Source organism: Temnothorax curvispinosus, unplaced genomic scaffold (genome assembly GCF_003070985.1).
Source record: "Temnothorax curvispinosus isolate PA1 unplaced genomic scaffold, ASM307098v1 QBEX01017816.1, whole genome shotgun sequence".
Classification (NCBI taxonomy): Eukaryota; Metazoa; Arthropoda; class Insecta; order Hymenoptera; family Formicidae; genus Temnothorax; species Temnothorax curvispinosus.
The window spans coordinates 675,103-687,015 of NW_020227596.1; the positions used below are offsets into that span (position 1 = coordinate 675,103).

Genomic DNA, 11,913 nt, shown 5'->3' on the forward strand with positions numbered 1-11,913 from the left:
GACTATTGCGTTTCGCCTGGGAAAACAAAAAGCCTGAAAGGAAAGAAAACGTAAAAAGAAGAAAAGATGAATCGTGAATGAACTTCAGCTAAAACTGCTAAACCGAACAGGCCTAAATAAGCGTTGACTTTCAGAGGATGAATTTTTTGTCCCCTTTACCTTCTCTCAACTTTTGACGTATGTACATGTCGATGCACTTTCCTAACTTTCCGTAAAAGTCAAAACTCTTCTCGGACGTCTGAAACGTACCTATTTCGGCCAACGATAACGAAATACGGTAATTAAAGAGAAATGATCGAACTTTGTGTCGTTCAACTCGAAGAATCCACTCCACTTTAAATTATGCATCGTTGTACCATCTACCGTCGAGTTCGCCAATCCTCGACCCAATCCTCGGCACGCCGCCTCTCCCGGGAGCACACATAGGGACTATCGCCGCCGCGTTGTTGGTCAGCGCTCGCCGCGTCGTTGCCGTCGGCGCCGTCGCTGGTAAGCGGGCATTCTGGGTATTCTTGGGTAACGTCCATCGTCCATCCACGTCCATCGCGTCTCCTCCCCGACTCCTTCTCCTCCCTGCGCCAACCCTCACTCGTCACTCGTCCCGCGACATTGTGAATTGTGACGACGTTATGAGACTCGCGACAAGGGCCGATCGCGAGAACGTGACGGGCGAGCGAGCGTAGGGAGCGAGCGCGCAGTGAACGAAGCGGAGTCGCGGATCGGTGAACGTTGCTCTCTCCGGCCGTTCGTCCAACGATTTCTCCTCTCGTCTCGTTTCGTCGGCCGTGTACGCAAGCGGAGCCGCGGACTCGAGCAGCGTGGTGACGAAGCGCCCGGGGAGCGTGGATCCGTGAGTATCCCGTGAATATTCCGGTGCCGTCGTCGCATCCGACGATATCCCGAGGTTTTTCGCCGGAGCCCCCCGCGCGCGCGCCCGCGCGCCCACGAGGATGATCGACCTAACAGTCAAGACCTTGGACTCGCAGAATCACGTCTTCTCCCTGGAAGACGACGTAAGTCGCTCCCCCTTCTCTCCTTTCCAGTCCCGTGATCACGTGGCGATCGCATCGCGGTTTTGGCTGCGATCGGGCACGAGTATGTAGCGGATGTCGGATGTCCCGTAGAAACATCTGGAGATCACGGGACAGGCGTGCACGGCGTGTTCCGTAACACCCCGAGCACGCCACCTCCCACACGGATCTCTTTATTTGTTTAATTATATAATGTATCTCTGAATATTCTCTCTCTCTCCCCCCCTGAAGCAAATCACGGTACGCGGCTTTAAAGAGCATATAGCCGAGTCCGTCGCGGTACCAGCTGATTCGCAGAGGTTGATTTATTGCGGACGGGTGCTTCAAGACGAAAAGAAATTAAATGATTATGGTACATATATCTTATGCTTAAAATAAATGATTTGCCGCAAGCTAAGCGGAACGCAACTGGCGTGCACTGACCCGACGTGATTCTTCAGATGTCAATGGAAAAGTTATACACCTGGTGCAACGCGCGCCTCCCCAGCCTGGCCAGCATGGGAACGACGGCGGGCAGACCCAGGGTCAGACACCGGGGCAGAGGCAGGGTTGGCAGAACTCACAGAGGCCGCATTACCGGGTCACTCGTACCCAAATGCATGGAAACGCCATGTATCTAGGTGCGATGTCTGTGCCAGCGGAGATCGTTGAAGGCCACGGTAATATTCTAGGTATTCTCTTTTTTTTATTTCCTTCGCTTGTACTCTTCTCGTTAACGCATCGCGTTTTTATTGTTCCCTCAGGTATACCGCAACTGAGCAACAGTTTGTCCGGTAGCCGGCTGAACCATGCCGGTCGACTGCTCGATCGTATGAACGAGCTGATCGATCGGCTGGACGATCCTAGCGCTCCTCCTCTGCATCCGCCCCCGGAGGTCAACCAGGCGACGCAGCAGCAGCAGCAGCAGCAACAACAGCAACAGCAACAGCAAGAGGCAGAAATTGAACAAAACGAGTGAGTTGAATGACCATTTAGGTCGTAGGTTTTCTCGCGTGGCGCAACAACGCTTTTGTATGTAATTCTTCAGGACCAACGACGTTTCTAGAGACGACGGTGTTAGACTTGCTGAGGCAGCTGCCGCCGCCATCACAGCCGCTTTGTCAGCTGCTGGGGCACGTGCAGTTACATTGTTCAGAGGTTTGTACATTTGCGAGTCTGGTTACTTTCAAGAGGGGCTCGACACAATTTACAAATTTTGAAATGTGTTTTGGATGCTCGGCGATAATTAGGAAGCAGTTACAACGGTGGGAGTACGAGAACTTCAAGCGATCCAAATGAGCATCAAAGTGATGTGCAACCATCACAGTCACAGTCTCAATCCCAGTCGCAGTCACAATCGCAATCGCAGTCGCAATCGCAGTCACAATCGCAATCGCAATCGCAATCGCAGTCACAACCGCAATCGCAGCCACAGGCACAATCGCAACAGCAACAAACGCAAGCGACTGCAGACGCGGGAGCAACATCGAGCAACGCTAGCCAAAACAGGCGAGCTCAACAGCAGGAGTATGTGTTAATGTAAATATTTTTTGCCAGCTAATTAGCAAATGTAGATGTATATGTGATTGTTAAGTATTTATCTTTTAGTCTCCCGCGACCTCCGCAGATGGCAGAATTATTGCAAAGACTGTGCACCACCCAAGAACGGCTGAGACCTTATCTGGAACGTTATTGCATGCTTACGCTTCTTGATCCTTCATTACCGCCCGGGGTAAGTCAATAAAGTGACCTCGGCATTGTGTGATCGTCGAACACATTCAAGTACAGTTCCGTTTTACTGATGGCGACCATTTATTGTTTAGCCCGGGCCGAACACCGTAGAGGAAAGTCAGAGAATAGTGGATGGAGTCAGTGAAATTCTCCACCTTATGTCGCACAGCTGTCACGCGCTGAGCGACATTATCATTGACATGAGTCAACCACCGCCTAGAAACTTGCGATGCCGGCCAATAATAGTACAGCACTCGGCCATTCTACAGCCTAGTATACCGATCCAGGTAGAGGTAAGCATGTCAATTAAAAATACATAAGACATAAATAACTCGATACCGCACGCCTATTTGTCCAAGCAATTAATACGGTCTTAACATTTCCCTTCTTTTTTTTTCACAGGCTCATATCAGTTTGAACGGTCGCAGCGCTAATAATAACAACAGTAACGACGAGACGACCGAGTCTAGTAATCAGGCGCAGTCGGAAAACGCGGAATCGGCAACTTCGTCGCGCGTTAATACTGAGGAGGGTAATCAAGAGCGAGAATCGGACAGCGGAGCACAGCCACAGGCGGAACGATCGCAACAAGACCAAGGCCAATCGCCTTTCGGTACGTTTCGTTTTATTGCAATACGATTTTATGAAATATTAGACAGCACGTTGGAATACACGTCACTTTTCTAGATACGGTATTCAATTTGCCGAACAATGTTGAGGTGCTGATGGAAGTTAGTTCCGAGAGTAATATAGATGCTGGATCGAGCAATGAACAGAACGCGTCAGGCAATGAAACCAACAATAACGCCCGTAAGTTGGCGTCATCGAGTGTTACGCGATGCGTTTGGCAAGAGAAGCAACGTTTACCTATTTGACATTTTCCATTTTGCAGGCAGGACAAACGTATTTCCATTCGGCACGCCACCGCCGCCTTATTTATTGCGAAACTTTATGCAAGCCGTTCACGGACACATGGTGCATGGCGGTATCACTACCACGACTATAAGCACGAGAAATCCTCCCGTTACTACTGCAGGAGCGCAATCGGTCTCCTCGTCGATGGATAGCGGAAGCACAAATGCCGGTCAAAGCACTCAAGCACGGTACAACTATTTATAAATTATAAGTAAAATTGTCGAGATGATGTTGACAATATTTTTGTGATAAGTAAAATATTGGCGAGATGATATTGACAATATTTTTGTGATAAGTAAAATATTGGCGAGATGATATTGACAATATTTTTGTAGCGCTATGAAATCATTTTATAATTTACATGACATTTTTCATTATTTTGAGCTCTAAATTCACTCATTTAAAGTATCTCTAAAGACATCTAATATTAAATGATTCTGAAATACACAGAAGCAATACTGGTACTCATCCTACCACTGCTACACAAACTCGAAGTACATCACGGCCGCACGTGTTCCATCATCACGCTCATCCGATGGGTCTCGGCATGAGTATTGGACTGGGTCTTGATTTCGATCCCTACCTTCCATGCAATTCGCACCATGTCTACCGCTCTCCGAGTACCGCCTCCAATAGCGCGACCGGCGTGACAACTTCGCAACCAACGCGCACGGCGTCGACAGCTACAGCGGACGCTCAGAATCAAACAAATCAAACCGGTAGATAATATGAGGATAATAATTTTTTTTAATATGCGTTTCTAAAACTAAAAAAAAAAACATTTTCTAGCAACGACTTCGACTACGACGACCAGTGCTACCTCTACGAACGCAACATCGGCGACGAATGCTGAAACAGCTACTAATAATTCTTTCGTGAATTTTATGCAGCAGTTGTTAAATCAGCCGACGGGTGGTCAATCGCGACCCATCAATACGAACGGTAACGATAATTTAAATGTGATAACGGCAGATTTTAATATCTCGATATTAACGTTGATTATGTTACAGCTCCAAATTTGATGGAAAGCATTGAAAATATAATGCAAATAATTGGTAACAATATACGCGTAGGATTTTTGGGCGATAGGTACGTTAAATTATGATTAAAGAAGGAATCATTCGTTATGAATATATGTATAACCCTAAATCGCGTAATTCTCTTGATCAGCTCAATCAGAAATCCTACATTGGCCGATCTGTTTGAGGGTGGAGGATTATCTATGGATCTCTTCACGTCGCACGGATCCGGCAGAGAGGAGAACTTCCTCGTCGATCTCTTCGTATTGCTGGTAATTTCACCATTGCGTTTACCACGTGACCGATGCGAACTTTATTATCCACAATACTAAGAGAAAATTCACACCACACAGGCACAATCTATGTCTCTGGATGGATTGCTCAGAGTACGTCGAGGTCAATGGGGACCGATCGCTCGTCTTCGAAGACCGTTGCAAGAGTTTCTACAGTATACATTCTCGAACGCCTCATCACCAGAAGCCATTCAAGAGCAAGCGACTGAGCGTTTACTTTCTCAATTACGACCTCACATTCAGAATCTCCTGGCGTCCGAGGAAGACGCCAACGGCAGAAGTGGGTCCCGCGTTGACGTCTGCGCGACCATCGAATCGTTGATCACTCGCCACGCAAGAGATATACTTAGAAGCTTATTCGATAGCGGTTAGTATTTTCTAAACGTGTTGCATACATCTTAAAATCAACAAATCAAATTCATGCGTCGGATTTACAGGAATCGACGATGCGAGGTTCGGTCAGGACATATTGAACATCCTAATTAACATGTCCAGCCAAACTGTACATGTACTTCGGTATTCGCTACGTGGCGGCCAAGCTGGATTGGAGGCGATTGCGACGCGTTTTATGGTTAGTCTTGATTCCCTTGAATCTTATTCTACAACAATGCGGAGGGAATTTACGTATGTTCCACACTAACGCGATTTGGTTGGTTGCTTTGTTCTTAGCGTGACTTGATGGACGGTGGCAATCCCGCTCTTCTCCAGTGGGTGCTGAACGGATTTATCACCCATCTTCGTACTTACTTTTTGTGCGTACCACAACCCCCGGATTCGGAGATCATACCACTTTTGGTGTATAGGGATGCATCGTCTCAACCGTCATCGCAATCCTCAGCTTCGACTCGCCAATCCACACAAGCCCAACCGGAAGATGAGGTAATCACTCTTATAAATATTTTAAATGTGTAAGAATACAATAATATAAATAATATTCTAAATGTATAGCCGATGGAAACCGAAACTCTCGAGCAACAGCAACAACAACAGCAGCAGCAACAGCAACAACCGGCACGCGAAAGCTCGATATCTGAGGACCGAGAAGAAATCCCGGAAACATTCCCTGGCCATGAAGCTTTACCTTCGGTATGTTACACGAATACAAAGAATTTTTATTGCATTTAATCCGTAATATAACCAAGATTCTTAAATTAATAAACAAATTTTCCGTAGAAATTTGTTAACGTATGTTTTGAGATGATTTAACATCGCCGTTTGGCAACATATGTACATTAATAAGTTGGATATACTTATTTCTAGGATTGGGTGCCAATTATCGCTCGCGATGGCGTGCGACAACGTAGACAATTGCAGATGCAGGGTGTAACGCCGAACAGCGGCGTGACGACGTTTAGCGACGCGTATCTAGGTGGTCTACCGAGCAAACGTCGCAAGTTGATCGAACAGCAGAAACCGCGGTTACTAGTCAGCCCCACGCCAAACCATCATTCGACAATAGCAGCGTCCATGGAACGGTTAGTCAGAGAAGGGGTCGGTCATGCCGGCGTCGAAGAGGTCGAAGGTGCCGCCGTGGCCGTCGCGGCGGATCCCGCTGTGCGACGCGCGTTTGGTCAAGCGATCAGGGACTGTTTAAATCCGTGCCGATACGGCACGCCGGACTTTCCGGACCCGTTACGCTTCCCGAACGCGACCAAATACTTCGCGGATCAGGAGCGCCCGCCGAAATAATAACCAGCTGCAAGATATAATATCGTACTCGGACTTGCACTATCAGATTAATGGAGATATGTTAGATAACATCGGAGAATAAAAGACGAAGTTATTGTCTACCGAAAGAATCGACGCGCAAGGAACGATTCCGTTAAAAGGAAAGAGAAAAATGCGATTTTCTCTTTTCCTCTCAATGGAGAGAGTGAAAAAGAACGAATACATTTTTAACTGGCTGATTGGCACGGTGCAGATGTATCTATACATTATCCATATGCTCATATATTAATATCTGCTTTGGTAGAGTCACACTTTTTTTACATATTACATAGAATTACTCTCCGAATTAAGTTTATAATTAATGTTTAGGTTCTCCCTGTTCAATCGAATTTTCGATTAAGTCGAGTTTGGGAAAAATTGACATCAATTACTTAAAAAATTGATAGTTTTTCAGAAAATTGATTGATCATCAATTTCGTAAAAAATTAACGTTAGTTTCGCGGAAAACTGACATCATTTCCGTTAAAGAAATATAGGAATACCCTGTATATACATAAATGTAAAAATTGTTAACTGCGCACCCCCATCTATTTATGATTTTTTGCACCTGCTAGTTTTGGATCGTCTTCGCTTGCGTAAAATGTGCTTATATTCTTTTCTCTTCCAGTTCCTCTTTCCCCATTAAGTTGGCTGTTCCAAATTTCAGCATTTGCCGTGACTCTGATCGTAGGAAGAGTAATAGATCGAATTTGGTATACGTTTCCTTTGGTAGTCGCAAAATGCATATAACAGTGCGTCATTTTGTCGAAAGCGATAGCGTTGTAAGTTTTGAGTAAAGTTTTATCCCGGATGTATCTCACGCGGATAATTTGATTCCTTCGAGATTCGATCGCTCTCGAGGGCGTTTTCGGTGCGGTCTCTTTTTACGACGCACATTCTCTACACGCGAGTCACACATACGAGAATAACAGGCAAATTAATCCGTGATTATGATAATGTATTGTATGTTTAATCGTTCTAATAACCAAACAGTTGTACTGAAAAAAAGAAGAAAAACAATAAAGTTGTGTATCCCTTTTCCCCTTTGTCTTACCGCATCGATCTGCACCTCCGATTCTTAAAATCGTCGGGTTATCTCGCTCGAAGAAATTGATTCGTAAGAAGACCATCGGGGATCGTTAGAATTCCCATGGCGATAGCAAGAAAAAGGTGAGTGCGGTTTTAATCCCCAGGATTAACGCAAAATCTTTCAGTAGCTGAATAGCGCGAAACAAGTGGCAAATAATTACCCGCGCTAATTAAATAACGTGATGTTAGAATATTTATGGAATCTATCAAGTAAATTAGAAATGAATGTGCTACATTATTTCATTACTAAATTAATTTTACTTGTGTCCCTTATTTTTTTTTCTAATTTCTCATTAATTTATCGAATAACCGGAGCCGATTGCAGGCATGGAACGTGTATACCGTGCCGTGCCATCGTGGCACGTATAACATCTGCAATACGTAAAAGCGCATCGGTAATTACACGCGTGACCGATTATCGCGCCCGCCGAGAAATCGGATCGCTTTACGTACGGTCCACCTCCGCGAACTCGATATCGTCCATAAAATTTTCATAATCGCACGAGGCGTGGGAAGGGTCATTATCGAGATCGCAATTGCGGCGAATTAGAAAGGGCCGGATAGCTCGCAATTTTTAAACTCGTTCCTGCCCCCCCCCCCCTTCCCCCATCGTCGTCCGTCGCCGTACCGTCGTCACTTCGGGGCGACCCGGGCGACATTGTCCGAATTCCGTTTCAGTTCGAGAGCGCGGCGGGGGGAGGGGGATGTCCTACAAATCGGATTTCGAGTATCTCTGACTAACGAGAACAAAATTCACTCGATTCGCGATAATCCTATTTGCGCGCGCAATCAAGAAAAATCTAGATTACGAAAATTCCCAATCGATAATCGGAGTGTTTACATCAGGCTATGAAAACAACGTCATTTAATTTCCGCGAGGAACGACTCGTTATCGTTCGCGGATCACTCGAGAATCTTTAGATCGATGAGATCTCGAATCCCGCGTGCGGGATTCCATCACCCGTGCACGTGTGTTAAGGTGATGTCGTTCTTTAATCACCGGCGGTATTACACCGCGCCGATCGAGCGATACGGCGATTCCGAAGCGAGACTTATTCGCGACGACAACGGGGGCTTATTTCTCGGCCGTCGGGCGTAGGCCCCCTCCGATCCTCCCGCGAATTACAACGTAACGTCATGTAGGATTTCTTTCTCGCGCGGGAGAGGGAAGGGGGCGATCGTTTACACGCTTGGCCGACGGTCCCTCCGAGGCTCCGATTCATCGCCGGGGCCCGGCCTGAGTGCAAACGTCGTCGAGCTACAATTTCGAGAAACGTTCCGGAAAGGAGAGACGAGAGACGTCGGCATTAATTGGTCGCGGACGAGGAACTCGGCGACGACGCTCTTCCACGCTTCTTCCTTCTTCGAGGGACGTTTTTTCGCGCTCGCCCGCGGGGCGACGAGGACGACGTTCCCGTCGCGGTTCCCTTTCCGCGCTCGGAGTGGTTCGGAGCAGAAGAGACCAACGGGAATACAGCCCCCCCCCTTCTCTGCCTCTCCTACCCACCCCTCGTCATTCGCCGCGCCGAGGTATATCCTCGACCGCGTATACCGCGCTTACACCACGTATACCCGCGCGTATACCACGTCCACACGTACGTATGTACACGCGCGCGCGGTCCGAAGGCTCGCGGGGGAAGAGAGCCGCGTAGAAAGGCATAATAAAGGCAGGTAGAGAGTATACGATGTCCGCGCGGACTCGACGACCGGCTGTCTACCGCTGTAGCTGGGGAAGCGCGCGCGCGATTGGCCCGCGGGCCGTCGTTCTTTCCGCCGGATTGGCCTTTTTCCCCGCTCGACGACGCCTCTTTATTCTGCCCGGGGCGTCGCCGCAGATTTTTATGCGCGCAGGTTGGCCACGTCGCGCCGAGCGCGATTCTTATAGGCCGCGTCTCGGACGTCTTTCGGTCCGTGCGGTCCGCGCGGACTCGCGGCCGCTTTGGTTGCTGGCTGCTGGCTGCCAGTGCTGCCGCCGCGCTGCTACGAGGCCGAGGTTAAGACGCCTTGGCAATCAAGTAGAACCTCGGGCAAGCAGGGCCGGTTACGGGCGCGCGGCGCGGCGCGGCACGGCGTCGCTGGTCGCGTCGCGTCGATGCTACGCACAGGAAGGAAGGAGAGCGCGAGGATGAGGATGGAGGGAAGGAGCGAGAGAAAACGTACACGAAGGCGGCCATATTTAGAAAAGGAAATCAGCGAAGAGCATTTCGCGCCGCGTACTCCAACCGAGCTACTCCTCCTCTCTCGCGCGACCCTCCATTCCACAACTACGACGACGACGACGACGACGACGACGACCACCTTATCGTTTCGCTCTCGTTCCCCGGCACCGGTTCGATCTCTACACCGGGGGCGGGGGGGGGGGGGAGGCCTCTTTCCGCAGCCCGTCGCTCCAATGGATTTGACAGATGAAAAGTAACAGGCCGCGTCTCTCTTTCTCGCGCGTACCGATACCTTCTCTGATGCCGAGACGAATATTAACGGGAAGGGACGGGACGGGCTGGAGGGGACAGAAAGGGGCAAAAGGCGCGAAATAAGTCACGTACTTTTTTTCGCGTGTAACGGCGTCCCGGCGCTAATAACGAATCGTCCTTCCTCTCTATCCTACGTTCCTCCAATCTTTCTCTTTCTCTCTTTCTCTCTCTCTCTCTCTCTCCCCCTTTCGCTTCGCGCGCGAAATGCTCGAAAATGCTTGCGAAACCTTTTTTTCGCGGCTGTACATATACACACGGGCGCGTCCCCCTCCCGCTCGCGAATGTCGATGGTATACTGCGCGCGTAATCACGTGCGGAGAGACGGCTCCGTGGCGGAGTTTTCCGAGGGCTTTTTTGCAGTCGCGGAGCTGCCTGTCGTTGAGTCGACGAAGCATGGGGGCGTAGGGGAGAAAGCTCGAAAGCTTTTTCCGCGTCGCACCTACACGAACGCATAACGCGATTTCTTCTTCGCGCTTCCAGCCTCCCTCCCCTCTCGCTTTCTCTCCCTTTTCTTTCCTCCTGCGTTTTTCACAAGTTTCCACGCGTACGCAGAAACTTCCAAATCCTTCTCGTAATATCCCATCCGGACTCGCGACTCTTGTCATTTTCTCTCGCGAGCGTTTCGACATACGAATCAAAATCGCCCGTACCCTTCGTCAAGGAAAGATCGACTCGGGATTGTTTGAAAAATTTCGCGGTTCGAGGGATGTGCGCTTAGATTTTCGCGCGTGTGTGACGGGCTCGCGAGCCACGGATTTTCGAGCGTGACGAGAGAGGAGAAGGCTCGATCGATCGCTCGAAAGCTCGTTCGTGCCACGGTCCCGAAGGAAAGAATGATTCTGGGAATTGGGAGCGTGTCGCCGGCGAGCGACCGAGTCGGAATTCGTAGTCGTCGTCGTCATCGTCGTCGCTGTCGGCTTCGCGTTCGCACGTACGCGCGCACATCTCGGCGTCCTGTGTCCCGCGCCGACGTTTTACGCTCCGTGCCAATTGGCAGCCGTTGCGACCGCTCGGAATAATGCCAATTAACACGTTTTTCGACGAGTCAACCGTTCGTCGCGTTCGAACGCGAATGGACGGCGAGCGTGTATCCGGTTCGCTCGACGAGCGGCGCGACGACCGGAGTCCTTCGGCTCCGAAATATTTTCCCAAACGAATCGTGCGAATCGAAAGAGAGAGAGAGAGAGAGAGGGGATGCGAGCGCATCATCTTCAGACCCGAAATCGAGCGCTTTAATATTTTTATCGCGATTCGCGTTGTAAAATACGCTCGACACTTTGTTTGAATTCGCCACTGGACGAATAGCTTGAAAGATTAGATTCTTCTTCAATTTGCCTACGTTGCCGCGTCGTAGAAATATCTTCTTTTTATCATCGCGTACGAATCGTGCGATAGCGAACTCGCGATGATTTTTGCAAAAGCCTCCGGAAGCCGATACCGATAGAAAAGTATCGCGCTTCAAACGCATATACCGGTAATTGGCGTACGAAAGCTCGAAGGCGAAGAATTATCGATAAAAAAAAAAAGAAAAGAATCGATAGGCTCGATAAACGAGACGTTCCGCTCTCATATTTACAAAAATAATCCCGCTAAGTAAAAGATCGAAACGCGCGCTTCGAGAACGGGGGTATCGAGAACGGCGCCGCTCGATCGAGAGTGTTACAGAAAATATTGTGTT

General features: G+C 48.9%; 1 protein-coding gene across 5 annotated transcripts; it reads left to right on the plus strand.

Annotated features, from left to right (window-relative positions):
- Window positions 1-533: 533 nt before the first annotated feature.
- Window positions 534-7,715, plus strand: LOC112467779 (large proline-rich protein BAG6). Of its 5 annotated transcripts, none has more exons than XM_025036578.1 (20): window positions 534-1,013; window positions 1,263-1,383; window positions 1,472-1,702; window positions 1,775-1,985; window positions 2,059-2,168; window positions 2,261-2,549; window positions 2,619-2,742; window positions 2,834-3,034; window positions 3,144-3,354; window positions 3,429-3,551; window positions 3,634-3,844; window positions 4,107-4,375; window positions 4,446-4,598; window positions 4,667-4,745; window positions 4,827-4,947; window positions 5,029-5,335; window positions 5,406-5,539; window positions 5,638-5,847; window positions 5,917-6,054; window positions 6,229-7,715. In XM_025036578.1, exons 1-20 carry the CDS (start codon window positions 951-953, stop codon window positions 6,655-6,657), a joined length of 3,735 nt encoding a protein of 1,244 aa, XP_024892346.1. In that variant the 5' UTR covers window positions 534-950; the 3' UTR covers window positions 6,658-7,715. The 5 variants fall into 5 exon arrangements, with proteins under 5 accessions (XP_024892346.1, XP_024892347.1, XP_024892349.1 ...); XM_025036579.1 differs by having other exon boundaries at window positions 2,261-2,537; XM_025036581.1 differs by having other exon boundaries at window positions 2,077-2,168.
- Window positions 7,716-11,913: the final 4,198 nt, after the last annotated feature.

Coding starts and splice junctions, on each gene's coding strand:
- LOC112467779 (XM_025036578.1), top strand. CDS start 951: ATGATCGACCTAACAGTCAAGACCTTGGACTCGCAGAATCACGTCTTC. Junction 3,552..3,633: donor TGAAACCAACAATAACGCCC/GTAAGTTGGCGT, acceptor TCCATTTTGCAG/GCAGGACAAACGTATTTCCA. Junction 5,540..5,637: donor CGATTGCGACGCGTTTTATG/GTTAGTCTTGAT, acceptor CTTTGTTCTTAG/CGTGACTTGATGGACGGTGG.